Here is a 17,097-nt window from a genome sequence, read left to right as displayed (position 1 = left end):
AATTTGCATATAAATTGCATTTGCATTTTATATATTAATAGTCTAATAACTGCCCCACCCTTCACCTATGTTCCTCCCTTGTCAGCCCCTTGTTTGTACATAAAAAATAGAATAGAGGCAAAGGTAAAATAGAGGCACATCTTCCTTTAAAATTACTTTGAGATTCTCATTAATAATTAGAATAAGACTGTTCCTTAGATTATTTGACATTTGAAACAGAAAATATTAAAAACAACAATAGTTAACAGATTAGCCAGCATGATATCTAACTAAATAGATAGTAAAACACATGAATAGTGAATCTGCTCACAATAGGAATTTACTCTCCTATAAGGAATAAAACGTCACGAAACATGCAGTTTATAGGAAAATAATCAATCGTGGAGTGGTGTGGTTCAAGTGGATTTGCTGTTACCAATCCAAAGTTGATTATATAACTATAATGTCACATCCTGAAGTGTGTTCTTCCTGTTATTACATTACCACAGCAATTACATTTGTTCAATCAAAGACTGCATGTACTTTTTATAATTACTACTTAATTAAGTAGTAATTATTTTCTATCCAAAACTATCTGAAAGAAGTGACTCTTTTAAAAATTTGACTCACTGTTAGTGGTGAGAGGCTTTGCCCCAAAACCTGAACATTATCCACACATGCCAGTGTGATCCCACAGTGTGTCCACAACAACCTTTCTTTATCAACTTGCCCACAGTCCTCAGTAAGGTCACAGTCTATTCCGTACAGTCATGTTTCCTCACAAGTGAAGTGTTTCCACAGACTGGTAACAGCTTGTTGCATGACAGGTGTGTTTATGTTTGTGTGTTTTCATTTCACCTGTCCACTGTCTCACACTTACCTTCCTGAGTGACCCTGAGCAGCTTCAGCTCACTGAGAGCATAGTTTGTACCATGTTTCTGAGTTGTATCTTCCTGTCCTCAGATGGAGGATGAGGACCCAGGGAGGAAGAGCAAGCAGCAGAACGGGGGAGTGTATGAGGACAGCAAACACAAACAGGTGGAGAGAACTCAGAGGTGGGTCAGATCAGTATGCCAGTTTCTGGCTGTGATCAGCAGGTTCAGTAGAGTATATGCAGTGCCTTTAATTAATAATGGAAAACTGTTAAACTAAGCAGTTTGCAAATATAAAAAAGAGGGATGATGCATTCACGCATACGAACACAGTTCTGTCATGTTTGAATAAAACTTCACATGTTTCCCATGTTCTCCCAGTGTCTGCGTGGGTTTCCTGCAGGTTCTCTGGTTTCTTTACACCTCTCAAGGCTGTGGTGTGTGAATGTGTGTGTGCATGGTGCCTTGTGATAAGCTGGTGTTCCATCCAGGGCGTGTTCCCACCTTATGTCCAGTGGTCGAAGGATAGGATCCACACCTTGACCAGTATAAAGAGATGAATGAATACATATGAAGTAAAATAACAATGCAAAATTTTATACATTGACCGACATCATACTGCATTGTGTTGTGACCTAAATGTACTGTAATAAAAGGGTTCCTTTGGACTTCCTTTCTTCCTATTGTCAATTATGGACGGTTTTTTATTACCAAATCCATAGGAATTCCTATTTCTAAAATCATGGAGGATTTTCTTTTAAATAAATTCCAAAAATGGCAAAAATTAAACCGAGGATACATCCAGCATTCAGCCCAAAAATTTCCTTATTGAGGCAAGTTTTATTAAAGAATGGTAAGCCTTTCTTTATGATGGCTTAGTAGTTACCACCTTTGTGTGGAACCTTCTGGGTTGGGGGTTCGATTCCTTCCTCCACCCTATGTGTGCGGTGTTTGCATGGTCTCCCCGTGCTTTGTTGGTTTCCTCCAGGTAATCTGGTTTCCTCCCCCAGTCCAAAGACATGTGTTGTAGGCCGATTGGCGTCTCTAAATTGTCCGTAGTGTATGAATGGGTATTTGAGAGTGTGTGCACTTGTGCCCTGTGATGGGTTTGGTGCCCCATTGGTATCTCCCTTCCGGAGCTTGTCCCCCGCCTTGTGCACCGAGTTCCTTGGGATAGGCTCCCCCGTGACCCTGTCTAGGAAAAGCGATACAGAAAATGGATGGGTGGATGGATGGATATATTTATACGTTAAACTGAAAGTCTTGGATAAATCTTAAACATTAAACTCTGTAAACTTTAAATTCCCAGCTTATTATTCAGATATTTGTCACACAGCATATTATTTATAAGTAATACTTTAAAATGAATAACTGGGCTCCCGAGTGGATCAACAGAAAAGCATTCGCCATATCGTCCTGACAGTGTGTGAGTGTGCTATGATGCCCTGCGATACAGCATGAGCATCAGTTCGAAAGGATTCAGTTGGCTGGCTTCATGTGTCGTGGAGAAAGCACGTGTTAGCCTTCACCCTCCCCGGTTGGTAGCTGTCATATGATAGGGGAGAGCTGGCTAGTGGGTGGGAAATGGCAGGTGACCAAATTAGGGACAGAAATAGGAGGAGAAAAGATAATAAATAAATAAAAATAAATAAATAAAATGAATCATTTATTAATATCAATGAGTAAGGACTATGAATTATTTAAGCTACTACAGTAGAACTAATGTAAAGGTGCTGCGAAATACATTTAATAAGTATACATTAATTAATGATCAGTAAAGAAATAGTATGCCATGTTAGCTTGAGAAATAAGGGGAAATTACTGAAATACTGTATATTAGTTATCTTTACTCACACAGAATTTGACTATTCAAACATTTGTATTTGATTTTCAGTCATTCTATCCCAGGCCTGTAATTCAAGACTGTCACCTTAGACAGGAGTACTCTGATGTGCATGTGAGTGTGTGTGGGTGTGTGTGTGTACCTGCACACCTCTAAGACAGTATTCCTACCTCAAGAGTGTTAATATATGGCTGCATAGACACTCATATGGATGTATACATACATGTTTTTGTTTATGCATGTGTGTGTACCAGCCGTGGCAGTGTGCACTCTTCCGAAGGTCCACCAGCAGAGGAAGGGGACGACGGGGAGCAAACACGCCTGGAGGCTGAAAGGAAGCTGGAGGAGCTGAAGAGGAGGAGAGACGAGACTGAGAGCGAGGAATTTGAGAGAATGAAACAGAAGCAACAGGAGGCCGAGGCCGAGCTGGAGGAGCTGAAGAGGAAGAGGGAGGAAAGGAGGAAGGTGCTAGAGGAAGAAGAGAGGCTGAAGAAGCAAGAGGAGGCTGAGCGGAAGGCAAGAGAGGAGGTGTGTTAAATTAGTGTTGCACATTCCTCCCTTCCATCTGAGGGGAAGGGTGTTTACTTAAGCTCGATTTGTGCCTGTATTTAATTCATCTTTTCTAGAGCATTTCAGTATTTGTGTTGGCCTCCTTTTCTGGCTCCGGATCAAGTTTTAGCCTGAGAATAGAATCGCTATGAAAAGGAACACATTTTTTGCATTCTTGCATCAACCCTCAGTGTCATTAGGTCCTCGATTTAAAAAAATAAAATAAAATTAATAGTTAAGATAAAAATTTGACTGAGCCTCTGTCACACTACACATTTTCCCATATTAGGACATTCCTTTTTGAATCTCTAATGTTCCTTTGACATGCCTGTATAACCCTGGATGACATATGTGACCGGGTCATAACTCCTTTATTTATTGGCATCACTATAACACTGACACTGCTGTTTCAACCCAGAGTCCAAATTCAAACAAGCGCTTTCGTTATGTGCATTACAGATTACAGCATGCCATCATTTAAACCTTTGCTCCGTATGCAACAGTATTTCTCAATTACATTATGCAAATGTCCCCACAGTGTCATGCAGGCTTTCAGTTTTGAGCAGGTCTTAAGCGTGGCAGACTGCACGTGCCGGTCAGCTCGCCTGTTCCCTGCATTGTGGTACTAACAAGCTCCTTGTTCCTAATTAAAAGGTAGAGTAAATAAAGGACTAATTAGATACCACAAGGCCCCGTGTCTGACGGCTGAGAGCCGAGCCAACAGCCACCGCAGGCTGAAAAAGAGCAGCTTTATGATTCCCTAGCTGAGATGGAATTCACTGCTTCATTAGCATGCTGCTTTCTGGGGAGTCTGTTAGTTTGTGTGTGCGTGTGTGCGTGTGTGTGTGAGCGATGTAATGGAATAGAGTTTGTTTTTTTTCTTGTGCAGGAGGAGAAGAGGAGAATGAAGGAGGAGATAGAGAGGAGGAGAGCGGAGGCAGCTGAACGGAGGCAGAAGGTCGAGGAAGAGGTAGACGGAGAAGCCAGCAAGCCCTTTAAATGTGTTAGCCCCCGAGGATCCTCTCTGAAGGTGAGCTCCCACTCATTCAGTCCATCTCTTCCCTGTTTTTTTTTTTCTTTTCTTTTTCCCAAGTGTACTGACTGACTCACAGGAACACACTGACTCCACCAATGCACACTCTGCTGTCTCTATCATTTAATGAGAGGAAGGGCAGCTTATCGGAATGAAGAGGAAATTGTTTCAGAGAAAAATGTGTGTTTGTGAATGTTTGTTTCTGGTCATTAAGGGTGCATGCATTTGCTCAAATGCAGTCTGGTTAAAGGTTCTGTTGTGGGTTTACGTATAAATAAATAAATAAATAAATAAATATATGTGCATTGTGCCTTTAATGTACTGTATATCCATAACAGAATAAACATTTTAAAGATAATTAAGAGAGTAACAAACTAGTGTAACTCTATAAAAGGATTATATGAACCATCATAACTACTTATAAATTCTTATTTTCAATGTCTGTCAGTTTTGATGTTGACACAACTCCTGAGTAGCATCAGTAGGGTTACATGACACCTACACTCACTGTCCACTTTATTATAAACATTTGTATATGTGCACATTCATGCAGTTATCCGATCAGCCAATCATGTAGTAGCAGCACAATGCTTAAAGTCTTGCATATACAGGTCAAAAGCTTCAGTTAATATTCACACCAAACATCAGAATGCGGGGAAAATGTGATTTTGTTGACTTTAACTCATGCTGCTCATCTACTAGCATTTTCATGCACAACACACTAAACTCTAAAGAGTTTACATACAATGATGCAAAAGCATCCACCTTGTAGCAGGTCTGCAGGCAGCAATGCCTTGTTTATGAGAGAGGACAGCGGAGAATAGCTAGACTGGTGTGAGCTGACAAGGAGGCTACGCTTAGTCAAATGACCACTCTTTATAACCATGGTGAGCAGAAAAGCATCTCAGAATGCACTAAACTAAACATTCCACACCTTGAGGTAGATGGGCTACAACAGCAGAAGACCTCATCAGGTTCCATTCCTGTCAGCCAGGAAGACGAATCTGAGGCTGCAGTGGGCACATAAAGCTGGACAGTTGAAGATGAGAATGAGGTGAGATAAGATGACTTTTTTTTTCCAGTTTTCAGCTGTCCAGCTTCTGTGCCTCAGATAACTCTTCGTGCTGTGGTCAGAGTCAATGAAATCACATTTTTACCCATTCATATGTTTGATGTGAACATTAACTGAAGCTCTTGACCTGTATCTGCATGATTTTATGTGTTGCACTGCTGCCATGTTATTAGTTGATGACATAATTGTATGAATGAGCAGGTGTACAGGTGTTCCTAATAAAATGGATAGTGATTGTATATAGGCCTTTAGTAACAAGTGAAATAAACCTACATAATCGTTAATAAAAGTTTATGCCGAAAGGCATCAGCTGTCTTTGTTAATACTGACATCGATTTGATATAACACATGAGTCAAGTGCCTTAGATTTTAATTGACATAAGGTTGACATAAGGCTTTCTGGGCATTAGAACATCATGACAACTAACTGTGTAGCTCATAGTGCTTCTGGTATGACAATGTAAGTCACACAATGGTGATGTTACATGTAAAACATTAAAACTAAATTCATGCTCTTTCCAAGTCAGAATTTTTTTTATATAATGTTCTCATTATAGTGTCATGGACTTGTCATAAGTATTCATAAAAATCTTGGCAGCCATGTCAGTTCATCACCATTACATGACTTTGACATGGCAGAAGTATACTGAGGTACAAAATCAGCTGTCAAAAACTTCTGATATGAGCCAGGCTGGAAAGTGTCCTGACAAAGCCCTATGTCATCTCAAATATATGTCACTTGAATCAGGTGTTATATCAAACTGGCATCAGTCTTAACAATGCGGTCTTTATGACAGCTGATGCCTATTGAATGTAGGCTTATTTCAGTTATTATGAGAGGCCTTAAGCTTGCATATTATTATACAGTTATTTGTTTTAAAGCATATTTAAAGCATATTTAGTAATTGCTATGATTTTTTTCAGTGAAAGAATGTAAGTCTGGGCCCACAGTCAGGTCCTGTGAGTTAAGTGTTAGCCAAAATAGTAACCATTTTCCATTATGTCACTAAACCCTAAGACATAATCCTGTTAATCCAGTTCTACATTATTTAAGAGTATAAGCATATCCACTTATTCATAAGGTAATTAACAGAAGAAAAAAACTCTCAGCTGGGACAGAAGTAGCTGGTATAAGTAGGTACTCTACTTCCTCATGTAGCTTTGCTTAGAAGTCACTATTTCATTAGATGCAATGTGCCATATTCAAATAACGGGTTTAGTAAACAGGATAGTTTACGAGTAATTGAAAAAACACTATTTACAGTCTGTAGATCAGGACATTTGAACAACATTGTCAATATTCTCACTTTCTGTATTGCTTGGTCTGAAAGGGTTTATAACTGGAAAAACTGACAGTATTCGCTCTCTGTCCACAGCTTTACTCTGTCATCTTGTTCACTGTATGTAGCGCATGCTGTGTGATCTTTAGGTGTGAGATTTGACTACCTATCATATTGCTATTTGATTTTGCTATCTTTATTTAACCAGTGTATGTATATATGTGTGACGGTCTGGGAAAAGTGATTGGATTTCTGAATTCTGGAAAACAGCCAACTAGTTTTAGTCAAAATTGGGTTTGTCTGACTATAACATATCTTAACAGCTCTACTGTAAGACATCAAAAGTAGATTTTACCAGAAGAACATGAAACTATTTTATTTAATCTTTTCTAGGCAATCGCCATGCAAAGATCACATTAGGTAAGGAGCCAGTTTATAAAAAAGAGGGGTAAAAGCAGCCAATCTGCTTAAATATGTCTAAAACCTTGTTAGCTAAGTTTGATTTCCTCACATAGTGAATTGCAGGCTCTGAATACGTTGTTGAATAAGATACTGTGCATGCCATAGCGAAATGTACATATGCATAATCAATTCATTTTGTAATCAGATACCATCTGTCAAAATGTATCTGATGCTCCTGTGCTGCAGTCAGTGAGGAATTTTCTCCCATTTCAGTTTTGGTGGTAGATCAGATTTTAAAATGCTACTTGTGCTCGAGATTCCTGTAGAAGAGAAACATATTTCACTTCAAGAAAACAAACACTTTCCAGAAATTTATATAGTGGAAAATGTCCAAATTTGACCATGTGAAATGTTTCCCAAGCCACCATACATATATCTAATTCCTGTATTATCTCATTGGAAGATTTGCATGTTTTGAACATTGTTTAAAGATGAACAGCGTTCTCCTTGTGGAGGTCACTATTTGAAAAGGACAGAATGAGATAAAGTGTTGCTGCTTCCATCAGCGTGTCAGTAATGAGGGAATGCAGGAAGGCCGTTAGCCTAATAGGATTACTGTAACCACATTTGAACAGAGCTGTTTCAAACACGCCAGAGAATGGGGAATTTCCTGAAGGGAGTATTTTAGGAACTCCCACATTCGCTAGCTTCAACGGTAGGAGGGGAGGGGGTGGGACAGTTATTTGTGTGTGTGTGTGTGTGTGTGTGTTTTTTGCTGTTTGCGTTGCAAGAACACTTACCCCCCTCTTAGCCCTGTTGTCATATATCATAAACATGCTGTAGTTCCCACAGAGATTCTGGGCTGAAAAAGGGTCCTGCTTTTCCTGGCCCACTGACAGGCTAAAAAGAACAGCCTAGTCTCTCTGCCTCTCAGCATAGCTAAATCCAAAAGGGAACCAGTGTGAGCTTGTGTGTGTGTGTGTGTGTGTGTGTGTGTGTGTGTGTGTGTGTGTGTGTGTTTCCACATGACCAACACTGAGCTTTCCATCCATTATCTGATCTCTCTTCCCAGATTGGTGAAAGGGCAGAATTCCTCAACAGGTCAGCGCAGAAGAGGTATTTTAACCAATTTTTTTTCTCTTTCTTTTTTTTCCTCCTTCTGTTTTTTTTTTTTTTTTTTAATAGAATTCATACTCTGAAACTTGTCTTTCTAGCACATGGGTGCAAGTTGAAATCATACAGATGTACCCAATTATTAGATGATCTAAATACAAACAAATAAACATGTATTTATTCACAGCACCATCAACAGGTAGTTTAGTCAAGATCATGCGCCAATGGTATATATTGTGTGGTCTGTGTGTCTCTGTGTTGTGTGTGTGTCAGTGCCGTGAAGGCATCTCAGTCTCCCGTGGTGTCAAAGATAGATAACAGATTGGAGCAGTACACCACGGCTGTGCAGGTGAGTCCCACACACAATCTCACTGACAGCATTTCACCACTTCCCACAGAGCAGCACAACGGACATGTTATGATCGAGATAAACTGATACATACAAAGTTTTGGAATCCTACAGCGTGAACACTGCAAGTCACAACTAGCAGAACGCCAAGCCTTAAGTACATCACAAGACTATCATGAAAGCACACTTGAACATCTCTGATTTCACAACCAGACAGAATCACACAGGTCTCATTTAATACAGTGTGACAATAATCTAGATCATATTAGTTTGCATTTGATATATGTGAAAAATAAATATTATAAATAAAAAAATATATATTCTCTAATCAGTCCCTCCAGGATTTTGAGACTCCACAGTATTTGGAGAAGCTTACAATTTTTCAAAAATTACCGCAGATTTTCCGCAGATTTGGACCAAGACGTGTCATGTGACATCATTACAACGCACATTCAGCCAAAGCCCTCTTCGGTTAATGTGCTTCGAACATGAGTACAGCTAAAAGGTCTCATTTACCAACAAACATCACTGCGAAAGACCGTACGAAACAATTTCGTACACTTTCAATTCGCCATTTCAAGTATTTTCTGCACAGAAAGGACTAAAAAAAACTCTGCAGATTTTGACAAAAGCCGCAGCAGAATCAAGCATTTTTGGCCGCAACAATCACACAAAACCAATCATACAGAAATCCTGTATGGACTGGCTAATGAACTGTTTGCCCACACTTTGCCTTTATCACTGCCTCTAACTTCTTTGCATATCCTCTGCAAAGCTTTTATATCCTCTCTCAGTTGTAATATTCTTCCTGACATCTCTGTTCTAACTGTTTCTAAGACTTTGCACATTCTTCTTGACATTTATGTTATTACGATATCACACACTGCCTTCTTCAAAACACATCTATGATGATCGTGGCAAATGTTTGAATTATTATTTTAGTTCTTTTCAAACTATTTTTCTACTGATGCACCCACTGTTTATTTTTAACCTCTCGAAATGATCTTTTTTTTGTTGTATGTGAATTGTAAATAAAGACACAGTTTCCTTTTTTTCACCAGAAAGAATGAGGAATGCAAACTTTTGCTTTCAATTGCTGCAGGACAGTTTTCTCAGCACACATTAGCCCACAGTATTAGCTTGCTAGATTTGTTTTGCAGGATTTTATATTAAGCTCTATAAAGCAAAGAAAATGATATAATTGCATTGACAAAATGTCACTCACACAGTAGGTGTACTGAATTTATGAATGTGTAAGAAAGTACATGTGGATTATAATATTTTTAGGTATACATTTAATCATTTAACAGAGTCTCATATCCAAATACACACAGTGTAGTTTTTATTGGATTCTAAATTATTATACTAAGATAAATCAGATGTTTTCTGTAAAAAAAAAAAAAAAACACAATCTTTGACTTTGTCATATATATTACAGAAAAAGACTTTAAAAGTCTTTAGAGGACATGTCTAGGAAGTATGTGTCATCAGAAGTCCACACTTTGTCGGCTATCTAGGAGTCTAATACAGAATGTAAATTTATGGAACTACTTTATCAGTCACCGTTACATTAGTCACTGTATCATACTGCCATGAGGTGTGTATTTCCATGTGTGTATATAAAAGAGTCAGAAAGGGAGTCACCTTATGGAGGTCAGCCAAGCTTTTTATTAAAATACTGCCAGTATGATACAAATGCAGCATTTTACACTCCTCCATTAGTCATTTTGACATATATGTGCTCTCCGAGGTTTTTACTGTCAGTCCATCTCTCTTTAACTCTACCTCTCTTTTTCAGAGTAATAAAGAGGTGCGCTCACCACGCGTGGCTGCAATCGACCTGCCTGTGGTTTCTGATGGTGTGCGGAACATTAAGAGCATGTGGGAGAAGGGCAACGTTTTCAGTTCCACCATCAGCACACCCTCCAGCAACAAGGTCAGCAGCATTTAGTCACAGAACACCGATGGCCAGGAGGCCCCTCTTTCCTGTCTTCCTGTCCACCCTAGCACTCTGACCTTTGACTCTCAGGGACTTTTCTCTTCTGTTCACAGGATGCAGCTGGAATAAAGGTGGGCGTCGCAGGCCGCATCAACGATTGGTTGAATAAAACACCAGAGAGCAAAACGCCAGGAGGAAGACCTGGGCTACAAGTAGGCTACAAGTGCTGACAATCACAATCACTTTGCATGCCTCTGTGTGTAGATTGCTAGATTAGGACATGAGCCGACATGCCTTTTATAATAAGCTCTCTAGTTCCATAGTACCACCTAGTGGCCATGGTTTGTTCTCTGTTCTGTACTGATGTGAGGAATGCAGGGGGTAGATGGCCTTTATGTAGCTGTCCTTTATACCATTTGTTATGTTACTGTATGTCATGTAGCAGTCACTCATGTCTTATCTATGTTATGTAATTCAGTTTCAATGTTACCATAAATCTCTCTATACCCCAGTAGACTGCTTAGTTTAAAGGTGCAATTTGTACTATCTAATGTTTCTAGACTAATATAATTATTATTTATTTTAAAGATATTGTGATTAGCAGTATTCCTGTGAAATACATCTCACTAGTTTGCATTAGGCCCAAACCCAAAATGGACAAGAAACATTCACTTTTAAAGACAAACATGAGGCATATATAGTTTGGTCTTTATTTGGGAGATTTATTTGGTTTGAGAAAAGGGGAAGGCTCACATATGCAGCAGATGGTTCTAGAAATTACAGACTGCTTCTCTAAACCTCTGGTTCTGTAACTCCAGCAGGTACGCACTAAGAACCCCTTAACATGGAGGGTGATTTAGAGCTTGACCATCAAAACAGAGTCACTGTAAAAACAGTGGCCTTGTTAAGTCCTGTTCACATCTGGATGATTTTCGCAGCGTGAAAAATGGTCCGTTTAATGCCCCATTCGCTGTCAACGAGAGTGTTTACACCCAGGCCTAAAACGCGTGGCGTCAAAGCATCAAATTTTTTTTACGTCGAGGGATAGGGTTTTTTTTGACGCACCACGTCAGAACCTGGCTGACCAATGAGACTTGCGCTTTTGTTCACGTGCCCGGAGCCACTGAAGTTACATAAAAGTATGACTTGATGGTGCTCAAATACAAAACTGTCACACCAAAAAAGAAGCCGAAAAAGAAGACAAAGACCATTTTAGTGAGAATGCATAAGTGACATACCTGAAATAAAATGTTCACTGCCAATAAATCCTTCTGCCTACACACATAAACAAGGTATCCTTTGAATACACGAGATTCAAAATTACACACTAAATACTTATAAGTGTATTTATTATGTTGTGGCTATTTTTTTGAGAACACTGAAATGCAAGCATATATTCTAAATGATCCATTTAATTCTTTCAGTGTTGTTTTCTACACTAAATAGCATCGTTTGTTTCTTTGTCTCTTCCCTGCACATGATAATCTGCTGATTGATAGCCTATTGTATTTATTTTGCACCTGGCATATATATTGCCTATAAGTATTCTTGACCTCTTATTCAAATAGCTAAGTTCCCCATTATTTTGTCATTGTATTATCATATTGACCACAAAAAAGCCTATTCATATTGAACACTTCCTCAGTTTGCAGGAACATAAACATTTTTAGGCACAACAATAGTTGCCTTATTCCCACCCAATCTAAAAAAATTTGGTTAAAAAAATAAAATAATCTGGGTCTTCCCATAAGTATGTGAATGCTATTGATGTGACTTTGATATAATTCATATCATTACTTATTTAAAAAGAGTATATTGTTTAAAATGAGAATTTTAAGGGTTTAGCTTTAAAGAAGTATTTGTTGCAGTGGACTAATCACCAAATACCTTACATTTCATAAAAGTGCATACGTGCTTTAGCAAGTTTGCAAAAAGTGTGTGATTGGCTTAAAGACGTAAATAGGTCGCTCTTCTTCTTCTTCTTGTTCTGCTTCTTCTTCTTCTTCTTCTTCTCAGTGATAAGCGGGTGTCAGAAACGGAAAGTTGTGCAGCGCTACCTTGTGTACTGGAGTATTTCTGCTTTTCAATAAGCGCCATCTACTGTCAGGGAGTGAATTTGCACTTTCATTCAGCGTGTCGCCCGCATTTAATACCTGGGTGTGAACACAAAAAAATGCATCAAAAAACATCCTGGTGTGAACAGGCCCTTAGGCCCTGTTTACACTAGTGCATTTTCGTTTTATAACACATAACTTCTGCTGCGGTTACACCTGTCGTCTACACTACTCCGGCATTTTCGGAAACGGAAAACGGAGACTTTTGGAAACGTCGAAGACCCTGGGCTCCTGTTTCTGTGTAAACAGACCAAAATGAAGACTTTTGAAAGTAAAGGCGTGGCTGCCCACATTCGCCCCCTGATTGGTTCTTCTGGATCATTGCGTATCCTTCCCTGATTCATCAAACCCCTACCATATGACCTACCATTTGATTCATAGTGGACAGAACTATGGGTTAAGTGTAATGGATTTATTGGATTAAAACCTAGTGCATTAATACAGAATTGAATTATTGTGATGTGGTCACAGGTCTGCATATATATCAGACTTTGCAATGGCTTTGAACACAGCTCAGCCAATCAGATTGTAGAACTGAAAGTATCCATTTTATAACAATAGACAATGAGCATTTAGCTCTTGCCTCCATGTGTGTTACGTTGACCTGTGAGGCAGTCAGAAGAGTCAATTGCTGGTTTCACATGTCGCATGCTTGCCCTCATCCTCCCCGGTTGGTAGCTGTCAAGTCAGAGGGGTGAGATGGCTGAAAATGGAAACCAGATGGAAATACATCATGCTTGTTATTCCTACTTTAAAAAAAAAAAAGACCAAAGCTGTTGTGCAACAGCTTTCCCCCAGAATCCTAAATAGCATGTGATTGGTGAAAATGCTGGAAAGCTGAATACCTAAAAATGATTTGCGGTGTAAATCACCATTGTTCTAGCATCAGTGAAAGGCGAGATAAATTGCCCATGATGTCAGATATACTGAATGTTTTCTCTGTTTGTCCTCTGTCTGCTTAAGTTTCCTCCTGTCGCCTAGATCAGTTCCTCAGCCTTGCTTTCTTCTGGGCTATTCTCTTCTGTCCCCTCTTCTCCTTTGTCTGTGCTGAGGAACAGGTAGGAGTAACGCCTCTGCGGCCCTCTTCTCTTTCTCTCAGTATGCGTTCTTCACTTTTCTTGTGATTGATTGTTAGGTGTTTGTCTGCTTGATCGAACATTTAGTCTTAGCCCTATGCGTGTGACACTACTCCTTCTCTTCCTTCTTCAGGACCTGAAACCTGGCGATGTTAGTGGCAAGCGCAATCTATGGGAAAACAAAAGCTCCTCTGCTACCAAGGTAACCTGCTCCATAACTGCAGCATCAATTATGTTTTTCTTTTAGACTCCAGACTCTTTATAACCCCCAGGGAGGAGTTTTAATGCCTTTCTTCAAGCTAAAAACAGCTAGTGTGTTTTTATAACCCTTTTGTCATCTTAAATAAATCATCACATCAGTTGATATAATCCTCAGTATTTCAAGATAAAGAACGATAAGAAGTGATTGGTGCCAGATAGCTGAACAGTAACACTGTGTGTTTTTGTTTAAAGACTTCTTCCTGCTAGTTGTCTTCAGATTTGGCTCCTTGAGGAGGTAAATGTTACTTTATCATAAAAGGGATGCACAGCTGATACTGTTCACATAATCACAAAGCAAATTCACTCACTGTATGGTTTAATGCCTTTGACTGTTATCTTCTTGCTGTCTCTCTTTGTGAGTGTGTGACTCTTGCTCTTCTCTCTCTTGCTGACTGGCATGGAAAAGGGGGGTTTATGGAATGCTAGATGTCGCTAGTCACTTTTAAGGGCTGCAAGCACTTTCTAAAGCCTCCTGTTTGTTTAATGTGTCGTGCAGGGCTTAATTTGAGTAATGTACAATCTCCATAAGTGCTTGCTCTACTTTCTTTCTGTGTTCTGTCTCACGTGTATATACACATACACACACACACACACACACACACACACACATACACACACACTTGTACACATAATATGCAGGTCATTATGTTACCTTCTATTTTAACACAACCCTTTGTAGTTGCTTTTGGCTCCTATGCTAACAGACACACACATATTCACACATATCCTGGACAGCTGCCAATATAGCAGATAGCATCAGCCTCTGGCCTGTATGCTAAAGCTGTAAAGGCATGCCCTAGCCTTGACTCTCCTGCATGAAGCCACATATTTGTAGAGGGATGATGTTGCTCAGATAAAGCAACACAGCCGATATATTTATTTTGATACTCTATCTTTGACAATATCTAATCTGAGCATGGTGCGAGGCAGCACGGGCATGTAGTGGCTATGCTGGCCAAGGCTGAGGTTAGCTATACACTGCACCTGTAGCCTGAACTTAATGCTAAAGGCTAATGAAGGGAAAGCTGTGTTAATGACCACACTGATGGGAAGCAACTTTTGGTTACAGCCATAATTCAAATTCAATATTTCAGTGCACCAGCCATGATTGGCTAGCAGATGGAGGCTGGACTTCCGCCTGCCTCACAACCTACAATGCAACATGTTTTGGACTATATATTGCAGTTTTTATAAGCACACCTCTTCCTCACTCTGTAGAAAGAGGGTGGTCCGGTGAGATACCTAACACATTCAGTCGGAGAAATGGGGATACAGCTTTAACTTAAACTTCTCTTTCAAGCATTAGTTTTGGTGTCTCACTGTGGGATATTGTGACACCCATATTGCCAAGCTTATCTTGATGACTGATGCTAAATCTAAAGGACTTGTTTATTTGTGGACTTGGCTCAATAAGGTTTGTTGTGATGACCAACTTGCATCAGTACATTTATCCTCAATATTCCCAGAAAGCAGAATGTCTGTAAATGTCTCTTTAGTGCCAGCAAGAAAGCTGTTTATAATGAACACACATTGAGGTCTGCCTTATCCAGGGTTTCAAAGGGAGGATGAGATAATAAGTACCGTAGCTGCATACCACAAAGCAGTCAAGCCATGTTTATAAACAAGACAGAAGTGGTGTGCCGCTTTCATGGAAAAACAGATGTGTCTGGGTGTTTACCAACAGTCCTGTTTCCAAAACCTGCATTACAAGCTGAAATGGCAGTAAGGGATACTTTAATGGTAGAGAAGGCTTTACCCATGTCTAACTGTTCCTTTAGAAATTATAAAATCACTGGGAAAGAGCACTAAAGAGCAACTGAAACCTGATGCCACAAACCAGTCCTCAGACACATTCTTCTTGCAGTCATAGATGACACTCTAGTTTTTGTGTAGAGTTGCAGTATTGTTTTTGGGTAGCCTTGCTGTGGACAAATTTATCCTCACAGTATCATAGCCCTATCAGGATACGAACAAGCCCTCCAACCCTGCCTTTCACTCTTACTAGAGCTGGGTCAGTTAGGTCTAACGGAGGAAAAATGAGCACTAGTGCATCAACCCCCTTCAGAGCATACCAATCATTTAGGAAATAGAAGGGATGGTAGTGTGAATACTTTACCTTTTTTGAAGAGATCCATCTCTCCTTATCTGTTAATTTGCTCAAAGAGCTGTCACATCATTGTGTACTTTCCAGTCTCCCTAATCTGGCATATATCAACTTGCCAGGTACATGAGTGGCTGTCCATGACATGAAGCGAGAACTGCTCCAAAAGATCAATCCATGTGCCAGCACTTGCAGATGGCAGGAGTGTATGTCCCCGTGTTTATTGATATAACTGACCACTGTAGTGTTATCCATCCTGACTGAAATGAGATTTCATGAACCCATGGCTGAAAATACTCCATTTTCAGGCATCCTAGGGGATGGCTATCAATGTGATTCCTTCAGACCCAGGAATCTGTGAGAGGGATCAATTCAGGTGTATTAACATAAAACTATTGCTTGGACACTCAAAGCGTATCACAGATGCCTAGGTCAACAATCTCAACTTGTATTTTCCAGTGCATCTAATATTGATCATAGACCCCCTTCTTTCTTTGCAGTCAGAAAATCCTCAAGTAAAATCCATGGCAGCTTTCCTCATCTTTCTTATGGGTCTCTGTTTACAGCGATCACATTTATTGAAGTGGAGCACTGGGAATCTACTTAATTTGAAGAGTTTTGTCTGTCTGCCTCCTTATATGAAGTGTAGGTGCCAGTGCTTCCTCAGCACAGTTTGTAGAGCAGATAGCATGGCTGGACTCGCTGTCCTAGTACACCAAAGTATGCCAAGATACAGTAGATTGCCTATTTTTTTTTGGCATTATTGTCAAGTGGTTATAAATATCAACAATCCTTTGAAATCTTTTGTGAAAACCAAATTAATCTCATTCACATTTGATTAGTTAAAAATGAAATGACCAGTTATGACCATCAGACTTGTCATGAATCATACACATGGAATTAATTCGAATGATAATTCTGTGATTAGCAGTTCCAGGATTATGAACAGAAATGTGTGTCCAACTAAGACTTGGTTGTGTTTAGGGGCAGACCTGAAAAAAAATGTGTGAATGGGTCTATGGGCTGCTACAAATTTTAATGCAGTTAGATTTTACCTCCAAGCAGCTAAATGAGTAATGAGTAACAATGGAGTTTTAAATGCATTAACACCTGA

General features: G+C 39.5%; 1 protein-coding gene across 4 annotated transcripts in view; it reads left to right on the top strand.

Annotated features, from left to right (window-relative positions):
- cald1a (caldesmon 1a) overlaps positions 1–17,097 on the top strand; it is a 61,487-nt gene that overhangs the window by 41,200 nt on the left and 3,190 nt on the right. For 3 of the 4 annotated variants that reach the window (XM_053650379.1, XM_053650380.1, XM_053650378.1), the window contains 8 exons: positions 943–1,034; positions 2,949–3,222; positions 4,133–4,273; positions 8,103–8,146; positions 8,417–8,492; positions 10,291–10,428; positions 10,545–10,643; positions 13,755–13,823. In XM_053650379.1, coding sequence (XP_053506354.1) covers positions 943–1,034; positions 2,949–3,222; positions 4,133–4,273; positions 8,103–8,146; positions 8,417–8,492; positions 10,291–10,428; positions 10,545–10,643; positions 13,755–13,823 — 933 coding nt within the window. Of the gene's footprint in view, positions 1–942; positions 1,035–2,948; positions 3,223–4,132; positions 4,274–8,102; positions 8,147–8,416; positions 8,493–10,290; positions 10,429–10,544; positions 10,644–13,754; positions 13,824–14,074; positions 14,118–17,097 lie in introns of all 4 variants that reach the window. The other variant, XR_008388571.1, reaches the window with a different exon arrangement.

Source organism: Ictalurus furcatus, chromosome 19 (assembly GCF_023375685.1).
Source record: "Ictalurus furcatus strain D&B chromosome 19, Billie_1.0, whole genome shotgun sequence".
Taxonomy (NCBI): Eukaryota; Metazoa; Chordata; class Actinopteri; order Siluriformes; family Ictaluridae; genus Ictalurus; species Ictalurus furcatus.
Note: the sequence above shows the minus strand (reverse complement) of the source record. Positions and strands in the feature narration are given on the sequence as shown.